Source organism: Rattus rattus, chromosome 18, assembly GCF_011064425.1.
Source record: "Rattus rattus isolate New Zealand chromosome 18, Rrattus_CSIRO_v1, whole genome shotgun sequence".
NCBI lineage: Eukaryota > Metazoa > Chordata > Mammalia > Rodentia > Muridae > Rattus > Rattus rattus.
The window spans coordinates 48,102,936-48,122,330 of record NC_046171.1 but is presented as its reverse complement, the minus strand read 5'-3'; the positions used below and the strand labels follow the sequence as shown (position 1 = coordinate 48,122,330).

The 19,395-nt window shown below is 35.9% G+C and overlaps 1 protein-coding gene across 6 annotated transcripts in view; it reads left to right on the top strand.

The window, feature by feature from the left end:
- Positions 1 to 19,395, top strand: part of Grik2 (glutamate ionotropic receptor kainate type subunit 2) — a 658,152-nt gene that overhangs the window by 254,835 nt on the left and 383,922 nt on the right. For all 6 annotated transcript variants that reach the window (XM_032889127.1, XM_032889128.1, XM_032889130.1 and 3 more), the window contains exons 5-6: positions 13,056 to 13,237; positions 18,368 to 18,421. In XM_032889127.1, coding sequence (XP_032745018.1) covers positions 13,056 to 13,237; positions 18,368 to 18,421 — 236 coding nt within the window. The remainder of the gene's footprint in view (positions 1 to 13,055; positions 13,238 to 18,367; positions 18,422 to 19,395) is intronic.

Sequence of the window (19,395 nt, the reverse complement as noted above, 5' to 3'; positions counted from 1 at the left end):
CTCGATGTATTCTTGCAACTTCTATACAGCATTCACTTTTGATGACCTAAAGTTTTCTCCGATATTATAAGATGAGTACTTTCAGCCAGGATTTGTTTTATGAGACATAAGAAACTGGAGCCAGGAAAAAAAATAAGAGATAAGCAGAAATGAGTAAATGGTGTATAGCAGCTCTAGCTTTACAGGGGATAAAGATTAGATCTGAAGCAGCCTACTGTCGGCATGGGGATGCTTCATGTGCCTGATACAACCCATTCAGCAGTTTTGAGCAGAGGATGAATAATCCCTGCCACACTACAAATAGACTAGCAAAGAAAAGTTCAGTCATGAAAAATATGCTTAAAAGGATAGACTAGACATCCTAGGAACTAGCTCATAAAGCATCCAGCACCAGAAGCTGCATTATGCAAGACAGCGATGTGTAAAGTACATCAGAGATATCTGTGTTTAGACCACAGATTCTCCACATAACTATCATTTGCGCTACCCCAGTATGAGCTATGTGGACTGGTATGTGTTGCAAGATTTTTAACAGCATTTCTTGATCTACCTACGAGTTCTTTACGGGTGACTCTAACTATACTTACGATGATCAAAATATGTCCAGCATATCTCAATGATTCCTGGAGTCATAATCTTTGATGAAGATTGAGAAACTTGTAGAAGTTATGTTCCTAAGCATTTTTCTTGATTAAATACACATATGTCAGAGACAGCCTACAGATTTAGGTGTATCTTGCTTAGAAATATTAGCTTGGACACTAAGAAAATTGAGGTCAGAACCATTGGTATTGGAATAAGAGCAACTATATTTACTTAAGGCATAAACTCTTGTTTGGCATTTAATCAATACCTCTTATTACTCCAGGTTTATAGACACAAAAGGAAAAGACATGAGTAAAACCAAAGACAACATGATAATTACATTAATACAGATTCTCCAGAGTGTCATAACTGTGTTAAATCATCAGAAATCCCAGAACCTTATTGCCTCATAACTGTGTTAAAATATGTTTGCTTACTTTTGATTTTTCTGGGAAATGATTACAAAAATTGCCACCAAAGTGTTTCACAGTTTTTAAGAGACATGAGCCATGTACCATACATTATATCCATCACCCTTAATGCAAAGGATGAATTAGTAAATTACTTAATAAACTGAAGTTATAAACATTGTTTATTGAGCTACAGTCTCATATATTTCCTGTTTGAGATAGCAATTCTGTTTTTTGAAAATAATACTATTTTTAGAGAACTTTTGAAGGGGCTAATTGTAAGCGATAATTCCAGAACCATTCTCTTTTCTAGAAGCACTAAGTTCTTTCTTTTGTGCTTCCTTTCAAGAATGATTTGAGGGACTTACATAAACACAAACAAATATGTAAGTAAGTGGCATAATTACTGCTTCAGAAGATGTATGCATTTTATATCTGACCTCTTATTAATGATTTGAGGAGTCACAAAAAATGGAAAAAAAAGAAGTCCTGTAATTCATTCATCTAGGACTTGACATATTTGTTTGGCCTTTTCGAAATTCTCTGATGTAGCTATTCCACATGTATACCTTTGGACCATGGTAGATCGTGATTACATGTACAATGTTAAGTATCATTTTTATTATAAGTAATGACTAATATTTGCTACAACATAAGAGTTGTTTACTTGTTAATAACTAGTCCATTTCCATGAGGCCCCAGTAAATATTCAAGTAGAAGCCATGCAGAAGGTTGTTGGTTTTTACCTCTCGTCTTCCATATGATGCTAACTCAGTTTGCTGCCTCCCTTGTTAGATGCTTGTGTGGTTTCAAGCTACACAGTTAATACAACAAACGGGAAATTCACTTTACAAAATGTGTAAGACACAAGAAAATTATGTGCTTCCATGCCAGATCAGGAAATCAGTCTAGTGTAATCATAAAAAAACCCATAGTATAATCCTATGCCACTTATGTCTGCCTTTATGTAGCAAAATAAAGGATGGGGCAATTAGACTTGGGAGATGAGAGAATCTCAAGACTCAAGGGGAGGGAGGGACCTTAGATAAAATCCCAACAGTGGGGAGAGGGATCTTGTAGAATCCACCTCCAGTAGAAAGACAGAACATCAAGTGGACAAATGATGTTGCCATCCCACAGACAAAAACTCTGGCCCAGAATTGTTCTTGTCTAAAAGAATGGCAGAGACAGAAATGGAGAAGAGACTGAGGAAAGGGAGGTCCAGTGAGCGGCCCAAATTGGAACCCATCTCAAAGGGAGGCTTCAAGGCCTGACACTATTACTGATGCTATGCTGTGCTTACAGACAGGAGCCTAACATGGCTGTCCTCTGAGAAGCCCAACAAGCAGCTCACTGAAACAGATGCAGATACTCACACCCAGCCATTGGATTGACATCAGGTACCCCTGCGGTTGAACTAGAGAAAAGATAGAAGTTGGGGAGGTGGGAACCCCATAGGAATACCAGTAGTCTCAACTAACCTGGACCCTGAGATCTCTCGGACACTGAGCCATCAACCGGGGAGCATACACCAACTGATATGAGGCCTCCAACACATATACAGCAGAGGACTGCCATGTCTGGCCTCCGTGAGAGAAGATTCATCTAACCCTCAAGAGACTTGAGTCTCTAGGTAGTAGGGAGGCTTTGCCAAGTGTGGGGGGTGTAGGGTTTGGGGATGTTCTCTTGGAGACAGGGGAGGAGGAATGGGATGAAGAATTGTCAGAGGAGAGCAGAACAGGAGTGGGATAGCGACTGGACTGTAAAAGCAGATCAAAGATAATAAGAAAATAAATAAATAAAGCCATTGACAGAAACACCCCCCCAAAAAATACAAACAAACAAACAAAACAGAGTTCAGAGGGTCCAGAAAAAGGGCACGTGGTCAGACAGGGATGTCTCATCATGAGACTTAAACACTGGCAATGTATTTCCAGTGCAGATGAAGACGTAAGAGCCCTAGAACTGCCAATAATGTTTCATGAGGTTAAAGTTGATTCAGTCTTCTGTTAGACTGTCTGGGAGAGTTATACTACTTAAAGTTGGCTGTGATGAAGGCAATCTAAAAGCAATTTAGGGGATATGGTGGTCAGAGTGAGAATGTCTCCCATACGTGTCTATGTGTGAATGCTTGCTTCCCAGTTGGTTGACTGTGTAGAAAGGGTTATTAAGTATGCACTTCTTGAGGCAGGTTTGTCACTGGGTGGGGAGAGGGTTGAGGTTTCTAAGGTTCAAGACAGGGCCGCTATTTATCTCTTTAATCATACTGCTGGAGGAACAGATGGGAAATCTTAGCTACTTCTCCAGCACCCAGCCTGCCTTTTCTGTGCCCTGCTATGATGACTATGAACTAAGCCTTTGAAACTGTAGGCATCCCCCAGCCCCAGCAGTAAAATGGTTCCTTTGCTAAGTTGCTCAGATCATAGTTTTGGCAATAATAGAACAGTAACCAGAGCAGGGCCCATATAGATTCATCTCTGATACCAGGATGCACCTTTCAAAACTGCAATAGATTTCTAATCATTACTGAACAGCCAAGACTTAAATAGAGTAATTCCAAGAGTGGAACGATACTAGAAAGTTATTAGTGTGTTTGTCTAAATGGCCAAAGCCATCTTTTGCTGTTTGGACAAGGGAAATCATGCCTCCTGAAGTACACGAGAGAGGGATTGGGAAGGATTTGGGAGAAACTAAATGTAGTCCAGCTGCTGTGTCAAAAAATTTATATTAAAGATGTGCTAAAGTTAAACTGTTTGATCTTATAATCTGTGCCCAGTATCAGCTCGTGAAGAAGGTAAGATGTATTAGCAGAGAGTCAGTCCAAGCCCCAAGTCACGGTGACAGTTGGCAAGCCTGGTGCCTCTCTGAGAAGAATCCTGCCTGTGCCTCCAAGCGCCTGCTTGTCTTCTTGTTCCATTAGAAATAATCAGCACTAAGTGGCCCATCATCGGTGCCAGCGTGACTTTTTTTTTTCACATTTGCTAAAAGCTTTTCCCTTGGCCCACTTTTATTTTTTTCTTTTGTTTCTAAGTAAGTATTTCATTTTGCTTTTTCTGCCTAGGAAAAAAGAATCTCATCTGAAATGGGGCTTTCAGATGGATTTCTCCTATCTTTCTGGGCGGCCCTCCCCTCCCCTAAGACCTAATAATATATGTCACATATGCATTAGACAATAGACCTATTAGTGGGATATTGTTTTTGTATTCAACAGACAAGGAAGAAAGAGAATTCCAGTTATAATAAATGTGTGTGTGTGTGTGTGTGTGTGTGTGTATTCAACAAACAGCTTTTCTCTAAATTACGATAAAAAATTGTCATTGAGGCCTTAAATTGCTGTCATTTGAAATGTTTTACTCCCATCTTTCCTTCCCTAGATTATGATCAATTTTCTCCTGGAATGAATTATTCAAATTGAGCCCAGTCTTCTGAATCCTTAGAAAACGATGCCTGAGCACTTTGGGTCTGTTCTACTTAGTTATCATTTGGCACACTCTGTTTCACGCTGGCAGAAATTCTTTTTTTTTTTTGTTCTAACATATAATTTATTTCCAAAGTGGATTGTAAGCTTCTCGGGATTAAAGATCATGTCATGCCATTCATTCATTTAACAAATGTATTTGAACATCTTTCGAAAATTAATCAAACAAAAGTATATCCCAATATGAAGTTTACATTCTAGTGGAGGGATACAGAGATTAAAAGTCAGTGTTTCAAATATAGAAATATAGAATATGTTGCAAATGGTTAGTATATCAGAAAAAAAAGAACAATATATGAGGAATCAGAAGGATAAAATGAGGTCTTTTCAGTAGAATATCTGTCATTTATGAGAGAACATGCTCACAAAGAAAACAGTTGAGTTAGAACACACACTTCAAAATAGGATCCTATAGAGTTGCCATTAACTACCTGATAAAACAGATAAGGACAGAGAGAGCTCAGTTTTGGAAATCTGTTAAGTCTGAGGATCCTGCCACCATCCAAGTGCGATGGAATAAAATTCTGGCTGTAGGTGTCTGAGATTGAGCAAGGTCTGGGCTGGCATATATATGTGAGAGTAGTACTGAGTCACATGATGAGCTAGATAAACCCAGAAGGGAGTGCAAACAAGGAACCCTAGGAGATAAAAGGTAGAGGAAGTGACAAGAACATGGGCCTTCCTGAGTCAAATGAGTAGATTGTATTAAACTAATAATAGAATTGCTTATGTGTTAAGGGAAATGAAGGCATGACTTTAACTACAGAACTTACCAACCTAGAAGATGGTACTTTCAGTGATGTGATGGGGACAGAATGCTGAATACAATAAGAGTAAATAAAATTGTGAAGTGCAATGGGATGATTTGATTGAACACAGTGCTCCATGTGTTTTAGAGCACCTAAAACATCTGTTAAACTATTGTCAATATATAAAGCTAAAGATCACATTGTTTAAGAAAGGAAGAAAACTAAATTATTCTTTGTAAGAAATGGCATTGCCAGAGAAATGACAGCAATTCCATTTGTGTGGTATAAGAACTGTCAAATCTGAGATGAAGGGGGAACATATAAAAAATATCTCTACTATTTTCTTATTGGGACAGATACATAAAAAGATGATCATTCTTTAATTGATATCTTATACAATTAATGTTTCCTAGGTTATCATATAGAAATTCTGTCATTGCCATATAATCCATGTTTTTAATTTAATGTCTTTAAATTTTCCATGTGAGCTATGGGTATATGCAACATACAGAAAACCCTAGCTTCCTTCTACTGCCTCGCCTGGGTATCCATTCCTTATACAGACACCAAACCCAGACACATTGCAGATGCCAAGAAGTGCTTGCTGACAGGAGCCTGGTATAGCTGTCTCCAAAGAGGCTCTGCCAGAGCATGACAAATACAGATTCGGATGCTGGCAGCCAACAATTGTACAGAGCATGGAGACCCCAAAAGAGGAGTTGGGGAAAGCTCTAAAGGAGGAGAAGGGGTTTGCAGGGCTCCAGCTACATATGTAGCAGAAGATGGCCTTATCTGGCATCAGTGGGAGGAGAGGCCTTTGGTCCTATGAGGGCTCAATGCCTCAGTGTAGGGTAATGTCATGGTGGGGAGGTGGGAATGGGTGGATGGTTGGGTAGGAGAAAGGGGATAACATTTGAAATGTAAATAAATAAAATAAAAAGAAAAGAAACTATGTTAAATAACAATGAAATATAATATTCATAAAATTATAATGTTATACAGTTTTAAGAGTTTTAAAAAAAAGAATGTTCATACCTTAAGGTGGGTTTATGTTTCTGAGCTATACAGTTCAGTCAACCAAAAGTGAACATACAGAGGGTAATTATATTTTCTCTTAGAGGGATCTGATATTGGGACAAAGAAACTGCTTTTGCTGAAATCTATAACAAGGAAGCCCAGTGGATGATGATAGCCATATCTTCTATGTGAACAATGATGAAGAGAAAGCTATTCTTAAAACAGAAAAGCAAGCAAATAATTTAGTCTCATAAATCTGAACAGAAGTGAACACAGCCTACACCTATCTCATTTTTTTAAGGAAAGACTTTTTCTTAACTGTGGTTTTTGAAGGTTCTTGAACTCTTCTAAGTTCTTTTCTGCTCACTGTTTGTTCATAAAACAGCTACATTAGTTCTTTCATAGAGATAGTACAGGCTAAATTAATGTCCTTATTAAGTAGCTTTTTCTTGATACTGAACAGTATAATGTGTACTTGCAATAATATCAACCATGCAATTTGCAATTCTTGTGAACATATATATCATCTATCTATTGATGAATATATTATCATCTATCTATCTATCCATCTATCTATCTAACATCTATCTGTCTGTCTATCATCTATTTATCTATCATCTATCTAGCGACCTATTATAATAATTTGTAAAATGTTTTCTTTTTTCTATAATTCACTCTTCCTGATTCACTAATTGGGCTGTCATGTAGACATGGTTTCCTAAAAGTCTATAACGCTTTAGCAATGTCCACATTATTATACACAATTCACTGTAGACAAATGAATTGTCTAAAACTAGATTGTAGTATCTGTATTGGAATATCTATTTTTCACTAGTCTATAACCTCATAAATACTCTATACTCTCATAAGATTATATCTACTCTTCATACCTTGTTCTCATGTTTGCATTATAGTACAAATCATGTAGTCCATTCTATCATGTGTCCCTAATCCATTCAACTTTTTCAAAGCTTTGTAACATAAGCTGCATTGTCAGTGAGCCTAGTTACTGATAATTTTGGGGTTGACACTGTTTTCTTCTGGAACAAGAAAAGATAAGATAAAATCCAAGTTTCTAAAGAGTCACTGTCTGCTTCTCATTTTAACCAGGACATCATGGTTCTGATAACTATTGTCAGTCACGAGCATAACCACATAAAGCTTCTTCAGCTGTTTTGTCAATGTCAACTTTAAATCATATTTGATGTATTAAGTGGCAGGATAAAACCAATAACAGCAGCATCCTGGGACACAGCCAACATTAAAGCTGCGAAGGATCATTTGCTGCTTCATAACTGCACTGACCTGGACACAAGTGGGGATTAGAGGACAGCAGGCTACCTAATCAGCCACTGTCTGGGTAGCTTGAGTTGGGCTATCACCAGCTGAGAGGGCAGAGAGAGTGACAGAGGGACAGGTGTACATCTGAGCCAGTTGGCAGGAGACAAAGGACTCGCAATGTAGCTATCAAAATTGAACAATGAGGTGTATCAGTCCCACTGGGGGAGAAAGTGTTAGATAGCCAGGATAGAAGGTGATAGATTACATATAAGGAAATAGAAATTATACTAAGAAAGAAGAAGAGCAGTATCCAGAACCCCTAACATACCCAGGATGTTACTGGTCTATTCATGGCATCCTTAAAATTTGCAATTATTTGTATTGATCTTAAAAGGTTTACAGTCTATTGAAAAGTACCAATGGTGTTATAAACAACCAAAGAACCAAGTAACCAAATTACCAAATTCTGTTCAAATATCTTTACAGTGATTATGTACACAGAGTTTCTAAAACATTGTTGTGCTGTGTTGTGTTATGTTGTGGCTTTCTCTTTATTTATGTTTATTGGCCTAGAGTCACTCATGGGAGTTATTGGTATGAAACATTCAGGAGAAGTTATTTTCTACCCAGAGTCTTGATGTCACAGGGATAAGTATCCAATTTCAATTCTCCCCTCCTGCAAACAACCCACTGTAGGGAATATCTAGTCCTCCTCAGATCATGACAGAGAATGTGTAAGTTTCTGGTCAATGGCACGATATAATGTTAGTAGTATGTCTTTAATTAGGAGAGGTTAAGTAACAATGGAACCATGCTAGTGGAAGAATACATTGCAAAGACAGAATTCCTTGTTTTACCCTAGAATTCAATTTCAGTATGGGAGATAGTTTGTGGCTTTCTGGTTCAGTGTAGTTTGAATATCATCTGAAGATATTATCATCAAGAGAGTGTGGACAAATATATCCTCCTTTTAATTAAGCACACCAATTCTTATCTGCCGTATTTTGTCATAAAAAGTGACATTTCATGTGCAATGTACATGAATATGATTAAGGAATTTTAGACAAAAGATAGACCTAGCAGTGTACCTACCAGATACAATGACTACAGTGCCCCTAGCAAGTGCTGCATTTGATTAAGACACCAATGTTCTAATTGAGGACTAGAAAAAAATTTCATAAAAACAGACAAGTTAAATAAATTTAAGATGCAACATAAATTGTATTGCCTCCTCAGAAACTGAAGCATTCTGAATAATATTTTGCCTTAGTACACTGTAAACTCATATCCTCATCAAGGAGCTGAAAGGGTTTATGTGTGGGCCTGGTAAAAAAGTACAATATATTTTTTAAATGGAATAATTACTTGAATGAAAGAAAAAAAAAGGGCAGCATATTCTAGTATTGACTTTAACTATAGCAGTTAGATTTGCAGCCACTGTTTTCCTTTGAATTTTCCTGCTAGAATCCCAAGCATAGTCCTCCTATTACATCAGTTCCATTCGGTGGGAGTCTTACTTCACATGCGCGGAGACCACATTTACTAAAGTGATAAATAGGTCTTTATATTTATCCAGGTGGCAAAACTCTAGTTCATTTGGCTGCTGAAATAGTTCCTGGGTGTAGGAGGAAGATGGGGACTCCCTTCCTGGGGCTAGGAGAGCATGAGCCTAGTTGAGCTGTGGTATGATTGATCTCTGTAGAGCTGGGTGCCAACTGGAGTGTGTATAAATGGCTCCTTCTGGATCCTCCCTAAAAGCTAAATTGATGGCAATGTCTGAAAAGAGCAGTTCAGACCTTTGTCTCTAAATGATAAAGAAAGCCTTGATTTCAGCCACTGTTGGATTAAAGGAGAGTATAAAAAAAAAGAAAAACAAACAAAAATGTGCACATAGTAATAGATTAGAGATAACAGGATGTTCCTCTTCTACCAAATGAGGAGGTAATTGCAGTAAGTTCTTTTTGTTAGATTTTAGAAACCCATCTGTGCAGTGTTTCTATTTATTATCAACATATAAACTAATTACATTAGGGGAAAAGGAATATTTAATTAAAAGTCTGTTTTAAAGAGTTACTATTCTGTTATTAAATAATTGGTTGCCAGATTTGTTAAGTAAACAGTATTTCTGAAATGTTGTTTGCAAACTTTTTGTGTGAAGCACATGATAGTGAAACAATTGTGCCCCTCATTAAACCTGAAAGATGTGTTAGAGTGCTCCTTTTCCATTTCACCAGGTAGAATTGAAACAGGACTATATGTAAGCTGAACCAAGTACTTTGAAAGATTTTCCTCCTAGGCAAAGAAAAAATCTTATAGATTTTATAGATTCCTTATTTATATCCTTGTTTGCACATGGTTTGTTTCATTTTTAAAAACATTGTGTAACTAATACCAGAGACAATGTAATAGGTGTACATCTTGAGTAAACTAAGTATTTTTAAAGGTTTTATAAAGTATCTGTGCTTTTTGTTTGTTTGTTCGCTATGTCATGAATAATACATAAATCTAGTAAGTAGTATAGAAATATAATTCTTTATTAAAATATTTTTAAAAATCGTCTTGTAAGAAAAAACTAGCCCATTACTATGTCATAAATTGCAAAGGGAAGGACATTTGGGCTAGGCAGAGTAATGAATAGCAGTGCACAAAGGAAACACATAGCCAATTTTATAATTATAGGTCTTGTTAAGGCTTAATCGCATTTTCCTTTGAGGAAAATCTTTATCCTACCTGGAAGGTATAGTGACATGATGGTGGGGTGGGATAGTTTAGGATTACAATATGTTCTTGACTGCATGGCCCTTATGGAATGCAGTAACTTGTGAAATGAATATCTACAGTAAAAATTAAATAAACTAATTGGTGGAATCTGCTCTTTGGAAGCCTTTCCCACTTTCAACATTCATTAGCTGCCAAAGTTAGCATGCCTAAATCTTCAGCTCATGTTCAGGCTGCAATTATGTGTGTGTGTGTGCGTGTGTGTGTGTGTGTGTGTGTGTGTGTGTGTGTGTGTGTGTGTGTGTATGTGCACATATATATTTAAAAAACAACATCTAATGAAAAAAAGAGCTAATGAATTTGAAAGACAGGGTACAGAAGAGGTTTTGGAGGGATGAAGATAAGGGGGAATGACGTAATTATATTACAATCTCAAACAAACAAATAAAATAAGAAATAAAATGCGTCCCATCAAATATGTTAGTGGAATGCTATCAAATATTTCACTTATAATAAGTAGGAAAATATATGTTCTCTTGGTGCCTTGAATGCCTTAGAAACTACTTTTTTAACCCTTTCCCATTTATCCACCATAGTCTAAATACTAGAATTCAGAGAGAAATTCCTGTTAAAACACTGGGGAAAAGAAGAAGCAAGGAAACTGAGCAGACATGTGGGACAATGAGAAATTATATCATGCGATAGAGCAATTGAAGGCTTAGAAAGTACAAGAGGACTCACTCCAGCTCCCCAATGTAGACGCTGAAGGAAAGCAAGGATATAGAACCATGATTACACTTGACTTTCCACTGCTCCCTAGATTCCTTCTTTCTTAAGGACATAGTGAGCCATTTTTGTTCAAGTGTTTGAAGGTGAAAAGCAAATGGGAACTACATTTGTACAGAAATGCTTTTTGTCATCCCTATCAGATGCATCTAAAGACAGATTAAAACTATTATTTCAATGATTATATTTATCTATGAGAGTATCTTTCATACAGAACTCAGGCACAAAACACATGTCAAAGGAAATAATTGAAGACAACATTTCACTCAGATTCCCACATAGGAGATGGCAGCTCCTACTAACATCGGTGATTTATTTTTTTCCCTTCTTCAATATCATTCCCCAGGGAAGCTGGCAAACTGAAGCCTGTTCCATTAATGCCAGCAGGGATGTATATGTGTGAAGAGAATAAGCAAACATTTATTGTACCTGATGGCTCAATGAACTGTCCGCATGAGCTCTTTAAAGACTTGAAAATACTTGGCAGGTTTTATATTTAGGATGAGAGCCCTGTGAACGCTACTCTTGTGAAAATGTCTATTTCTAACTCAGCTGAGCTTTTTCAATACAAACTGTTGAGTTAGTCTGTAACTTGATAGCTCTTTTTCCCTTTGTTAACACATTAATCTCCCAAAATGTCTTTTAAACTTTTGAGATTAGGTTTTCTGCACAAATCACTGTCAAAGTATCTTCTAAAACCAACTTAAAAATATATTTTCCACATGTTGGCCAGTATAACAACAGTGGTAAATTACCATTTATCGAAGGCCAATTAAGGCAAGTCTCTTTTTGTGTTTTGTATGTTAACCCATAGACACTGTGATCCTAATAGAGAGAACTCAGAGCCTTGCAAAAAGATACAGACATTATAGGCTGCTGAATTTTTAATCCAAAGTTGAGTAGACTTTGCATTAAATTATGACAAAAATCTTGTAAAATAATAGGCTGAGTACCTTTCTTATTTTTCCCTGCAAAGGTTGGTATCTGATTTATTGCATTTATGTAACTTTATGAAGAGGGTAGACATTCAGGTACAAAGCAAAGACAGACAGGCAACTTAAATGAGTAATTCTGAAACATTTTGCTTTATTATTACTTCACATTGTTCGTAATTGTTTGGATCTCCAAAATCATTTATCATATTATCATATAATCATGATTCATTGATGACAAAAAGAGCATTTTAAAATGTTTATTATTGGTTAAAATGACAAAGTGTGGTTTTCTTCTTGTGATCTTGCAGACTCCTTGAATACACAGGAGAGTATGTAGACTCTGCAGATGTGGAGTATGTCTCTATCCCATTGACCAAATATAATTATAGTAATATGGAAATATGTAGAGAAGGGAGAGAAAAAATGAGTCACATTAGCTAATTACCCATCTTGTCCAACTATTGCACTAATTTTCATTAAAGCAATTTTTCAAAGGGAACAGAAATACAGGGAAAGAAATATATAGGTGTTTTACATATATAAGAATGAAATCTAGGAGGAGACAGGAAATTTCCTGATTTGATCTACACCACAAATAATTTTAGTCATGCATTTTAACCGTGTGAATTTTTTTTAAGGAGCAGTGTATCACATATTAAATGTGTTTCAGGATTTGAAAATCTTTACATCAATAAATAAGACTCCTATATTTTGATCTACTAAAATAGATCAGTGATTTATTATAATGGAGCCATACTTGTCTAGGAGAATGCCGGATTTATTAATATCTGAAGCTATCTGTAGTGTAAATATTTACATCACAATGTTATACAGAATAAATGATGCTGAGGCAGGAGGATCACTGGGAATTCATGGCCAGATTGCATTACATAGTAAGTTTCAGGCCGTGCTATATGACATAGTAAAATGTTGTTTAAAAATAAATAGATAAAACTAAAGGCATTTCAATGCTAGTGCCAAGCACTAAGTACCTACGTATGACCAAGAAAAAATCATACATCATAGGGACATTGCATGATTCTATGGACTACTCTGATTTGCTTCCACTCTGTTTTATTTTTCTCTTCAATTAAAGGTCTCATTCGCTTGCAAGAGCTCATCAAAGCTCCATCGAGGTACAATCTTCGACTTAAAATTCGTCAGCTGCCAGCTGATACCAAAGATGCAAAACCTTTGCTGAAAGAGATGAAAAGAGGCAAGGAGTTCCATGTGATCTTCGACTGCAGCCATGAGATGGCAGCAGGCATTTTAAAACAGGTAAACTCGACGTTGCTTAATGGTTTAGTTTCCTTCTAAAGTTGTACACTAAGGTTTAAAGGTAATAATTTAGGAGTTACCTGATTAAAAAGTCAAAGAAATCATCTTGATATAATTTTACGATAGAAACGCTGACAATTGCTTTCGGTAAATTTGTTTTAGGAGAAGTAAATATTGAAGGTGTTAACAGATTCAGGATGAGGGAAAAAAAGAGTTCATGAATAACATATCAAGCCAATAGAGGGAAAAGGATACTATGAAACAAAATCAGCCTGTATCTAATTGATCCTTAAATATGTGCTGGGTTTTCATTGTCCCCACAACCACAGGAAAATGGCCTCTCCCACTCTAATCTCAGAGAAAATATCCAATAAAAATATTTTGAAATTTAAAAAATATATTGGGCTGACATTATGGTGTTTTGGGTAAATTTGTAAACTGTGTTATAGCCTTTATGCATAGGAAAAAAATCTGTAGTGGAGAGTTATGAAGATTCAGATGACAAATTATATTTCATTAAATATAACTACCAATAACAAATGCTTGCTATAACATGGTTAGTTTACTAAGCACATGTTTGTCCAGCATTCCAGTATAAGCGCCGGTTTTACTACAGTGAAGTATTTCACTGATTTGGACATTGCTCTAGCTTTCTATGTGGGCAATAAAGTATGAAGGATTATGCTTGAGGTTGATTTTTGTTTGTTGAAGTACGAATGTAATGATGGGATGAACACTGAAAGCGTAAGTGACTATTTTTCACATAATTTTCAAGCAACCCTTTAGAAAGGAAGCTTTTTTTACCCGTGAGACAGACAATGGACTTGCACCTGTTCTCTGAGCTAACAGCATGCAATAGATCAGGTTTTCCTGGCAGTTTGGAAAAATGGGGAAACCTATAATAATAGAGTGTGTATTCTGCCTTCTCTTGGGTGTATCTATTATTTTATACCTTCCTTATGAAATAATATTTAAGTATACTCAGGGAATCTTGATTTCTGATTGTTGGCATCAGAGCCTAGCCAACTGTGGGTGGTGCCATTCCTGGGCAGGTGATCCTAGGTTGTTGAAGAAAGCTACCTGGGACTAAGCCAGAGACCACAGGAAGCACTCTTTCTTCACGGTGTTTGCTTCAATTCCTGCCATCATATATGACTCTAAAGCAGTGGTTCTCAATCTTCCTAATGGTGCAGTTCTTTTATACAGTTCCTCCTGTTGTACTGACACATAGAAAATAACCAGAAAGCTATTTTCTTTGCTACTTCATAACTGTAATGTAGCTACTCTTATGAATCATAATAGCTGTAGTTTCTAATGGTCTTAGCTGTCTATGTGAAAAGGACTTTCGATAACCCCCCAAAAGGTTTTGAAGCAGAGATTGAGAATCACTCTTCTAAAGTAAAGCCAAATACACCCTTTCCTTCACCAATTTGTGTTCTGTATTTGTGTTTATAAAAGCAATGAAAAGCCAATTAACACAGGATGTGATTTGGTGTGATGTGTGATAGTGTGTGTGTGTGTGTGTGTGTGTGTGTGTGTGTGTGTTTGTGTGTGTTTGTGTGCGCACACGCGCGCGCGCGCGCATGTGTGCACGCTTCTTAGATTCATCAACTCTGGCTGATGTAGACTACCAAAGATAAACTCAGAGCTGAAGAGAAAAGTAGATGAGCTTCCAGAAAGAGTGCTTCATCTAAGAACAAGTATTAGGAAAAACCACAGAATGATGACCTCAGTTCATTTTACCTTGTTTTCTTAAAGTTTTCAAACATTTACTCAAACTAACTGCAGTTTTATGAAACAACGAGGAAAGTAGAATTTGAAGCAGACTTTTTGTTGGAAAGCTTTAAAAGTGAATGGAGCTCAGGGCTGATTAAGTTTCCTCCAAGACAGGTTGAAGTGCTTTAATCGATGGCCATGCCTTAGCAGCAGATATTTCTACATCTATTCAGATTTCTGCCAGAGAATTCCCTAGGGCAGAGCCAAGACACTCTGAAGTAAAGAGTAAAAGACACTCATGAGGACTTTCTGTCATAGAACAACACCATGATCAAGGATTTCAAAGTTCAGATTAGAAAATGTGAAAAAAAAGCCTTTATCTTGAAAAAAATGTAGAAGTTGATGATAATATACTCACAACAGCTAGTTTAAAGTAAAATTAATACAAATGTAACTATATATTTCCCCCTTCACTTTTGTTAAACATGAACAATGTTACTTCTGAATATGTCAGAATAAATTGCTTGCAAATTGTACACCTAGATGACAAAATAGCCAGCTTAATACTGCAGATTCCTAAGAGTTTTACTTTAAACAATCTTTGGTCTTCTTAAAAGTATAATGTATGTCACAATGTATTTTTAGAGCTTCCCAAATAATATTCGTACATAAGAAGATAGAGCTATTTTCCCTTTTATGTGGCTTGAGGTGTAGGAAGATACATTGATCAGTTAGAAGAAGATACTGAGTGAGTGGCTATTAAAAGAATATTTTGAGATAATAATCCTCTTGCTTAGCTTTGTGAGGTTATATTTTTGCTTATTTTTAAATTATATAATTTATTGTTGATTCTTTGTTTCAAAATCAAAGTTTCAGAAAATGTCGAATAAAGGCATAAACTATCCCGGTTTTTGCTACAGACTTCTCTTCGAACCCCATTGCTCCAGTAGAACACTCATGTCACAAGCAAGCCCAGCCTTACCCTCTTACTGTGTGCTCAGCTCTCATCCTTAGTACCCCAGCAGTTTCACAGGTTGTCCTGAAATGCTGGCAGTTACAATTTATGGAGACAAAGGGAATATTTGTTTTAGAATTCTTAGATTTTTTTTTTATTAACTTGAGTATTTCTTATATACATTTCGAGTGTTATTCCCTTTCCCGGTTTCCGGGCAAACATCCCCCTCCACCTCCCCTTCTTTATGGGTGTTCCCCTCCCAACCCTCCCCCCATTGCCGCCCTGCCCCCCACAGTCTAGTTCACTGGGGGTTCAGTCTTAGCAGGACCCAGGGCTTCCCCTTCCACTGGTGCTCTTACTAGGATATTCATTGCTACCTATGAGGTCAGAGTCCAGGGTCAGTCCATTTATAGTCTTTAGGTAGTGGCTTAGTCCCTGGAAGCTCTGGTTGCTTGGCATTGTTGTACATATGGGGTCTCGAGCCCTTCAAGCTCTTCCAGTTCTTTCTCTGATTCCTTCAACCGCTTAGATTTATTTTAAAAGAGTAAATATCTTTGAAAATATACAATATATACTTTTATCAAATGGCATGGATAAACAGATAGGAAATCTGTGGTGATTAGAAGGGAGTTAAGAAGCATCGTTAATAGAGACCGCAAGATCCCAGGCTCTGACCGCTAAACATTGAACTGTGCTACAGATATAAACTGGATTGGAATTGGGACAAGATGCTCTTTTCTTATCATGTCTCTCCTTTCCCCCCTCCCCTCTCCTCTCCTCTTACCTCTCCTCCCTTCTCTCTTTTATTTTTTATTTATTCTTTTCGTTTTGTTTTTGAATCTCTGGTAGAGAATGAGACCACAGCTGACTTTTTCTTGTAAGGACACTCTTCCTTCTGCCAACATGTGTCATACTTTCCAGACCAGTGATGTGATTCCATTCCTTTTACAGGATAAACCCATTGTATTATTAAAATCTCTGCATTTAGCCTAGACAGTTTCTCAGATGTGTTTCTCATGTGGTCATTGATTCAAACGACTTTGTTATCACACTGAGTGTCTCCAGTTTGTCTCTTAGTCATGTTTACAACCTAGTATTCTGTCATTGCATGTAATAGTGGAGCTTACTATATAAAAATTTTAATAGAAATTAAATTATTCAATATACTTAATTTAACTTCTGATATAATTTAGGGGTATCAATGGTTTTTTTATTCGTGCAACTCATTTTTAATTTATCCCTTATCTTTTATTTATCTATTTATTTACATTTTACTTTTTGAGCTAATGCTTTTAGAAACAAGTATAATATTTTGACCCTCTATTGATCATGGGAATGAGAAGACTTCTGTATGTTTCATTGGCAACAAACATTCTCTACTGTAACATTCACGTAAATGTTTAATAAGAAAAATATGCTTTTGTTTTGCTTAAGATATTGTTATTAATTCAAGAAATAGAAATGAGAGGTTTCTTTCTAAATTTCGTTCCTGTGTTTGTTTGATTTTGCCAATCATCCATCAATTGTTATATGTGTTCTAATTTTCTTCACTGAGTAATTCATGCTATAAATTATAAATTGTATTCAATTTAATTGGCGAATGCCTACCTATGTCTATTAAGCTTTTTCACAAATTAGAGCTGAGAAACCTACTTAGCAACTGAGTTTTGCATAGTTAATAGCGTGGGGGAGACTATAGATGAGAATACTTACTTTCAACTAGGAATTCTTCCTTCAGCCTACAAAAGCATGGGGTTTTGGTTCTCTGTCAGTTATTATTCATTTCTCTGACTTTGTCAGAGATGAAAATGACAGGCACATTTCTCATTACTGTAAATTTTAATACAAAAAGAACTTGATCCAAGATCATTGACAGTCAAAAACTGATAAGCACTGTTAAAAGGGGAAGAAAACTAATTTTCATCTATTCTTTGAACAAGGCTTAAAATATTCTGCTAATTACTCATACCCCTTTTAAAGTTATGATTTACATTTCTTTAATGTTACCATCATGTCTAAGGTGCTATTTTGCGCTGTTCTTTGCAGCTCTTAAGATTGCTCAATCAATAAACTAATAAAATTAATACTAATCAAATAAATGGATACATCACACACACTAGGTTGTTTGTTTTGAGTATACTAGAAATACGAGGAACGAACATGCTAGCTTCAACTTTAATGTCACTAAAATGTAATGCTATAAGTCTTAAAATTGCAAACATTCAAGGAACACCTTTGATTTCAGAATGATTAGTTCACAATTTCTCTAATTACAACTATTTTTTCTTTCTAATTGATAAAGCTCAGGGTGATCCATTTTTGTACCAGGAATAATTGAGATTAATTGTTTATCAAATTGTACTATGTTGTAATTACATATTATGCTAAAATAATATATTTCACATTATGTATACCTTCAATGTTAATCTTTTTATTTCTTTTAATTCTTTACCTCTTAGGCATTAGCTATGGGAATGATGACAGAATACTATCACTATATATTTACAACTCTGGTAAGTAATTTATTAAAACAAAATTAATACTTTAGATTTTATTATCATGACTCATAAAAAGTGTAGAAATGTGTTTTTGAGTAAGAAGTAATATAATGAATAACATATTTCTATTTTGTACTTTATCTTACTTTGATTCAACCTGGAAGCAATATGAGACAGACTAATAACTCTTGGGAGGAAGCTGATTATTTTGAAATAATATCATTTCAAATATCAATTGAAAATATTGTATGTCTGTTTTATGTGACCTCAGAAACTTTTAGAGCATAATGGATTAGAGAATTACCTTGTTAAAAATTCAACATATTAGGGCAACCACAATGCCTATGGTATTATCTCTGCTCGCTTTTGTTGTTGTTCTTTTGCTTATTGACTAGTTATGTCAATAACTAGTTATGTTGTGTTTGTGTTTCTGAAAATCAGGCTTTTCAAATTGTCCTCTCTGTTGATTAAATGTTTTTGTATTTAAGTCACAGATGTTTTAGTGTTTTTAAGTTAACTTGCTTTAATTTACAATTAGGAAATTGCACGTTACTTTTATATTTGTCTTTAAATACATAAATTATCTTTATTATGCATGAAAATCTATCTTTACTTTTTTTATGAGTGGTGTTTATCTGACCTCCCTTCCATTCCTTCCCTCCCTACTTTGTTCCTTTCCTCCCTCCAGTACTCTCTCTCCCTCCTTCCCTTCCACTTTTCCTTTTATTCTGTTGAGATTTAGCCCAGGATACTTTTGAACTTACACTCCTACATGTGTCTCATGAATGCTAGGATTATATGTCTATACAATGAGGCCATACACTGTTTTTTTGTAATTGTATACCGTAATTCATTGTATATTGTAATTACCTTGTATTTCGTTATCTGTACAATTAAGAGGTCTGATTTCTCCTGTGAAATCAGTTCCATCTTTTTCACTAACCCTTTTCCACTTTCAAGTTTTAGCCTCCATTTTGTTTTTCCTTTTG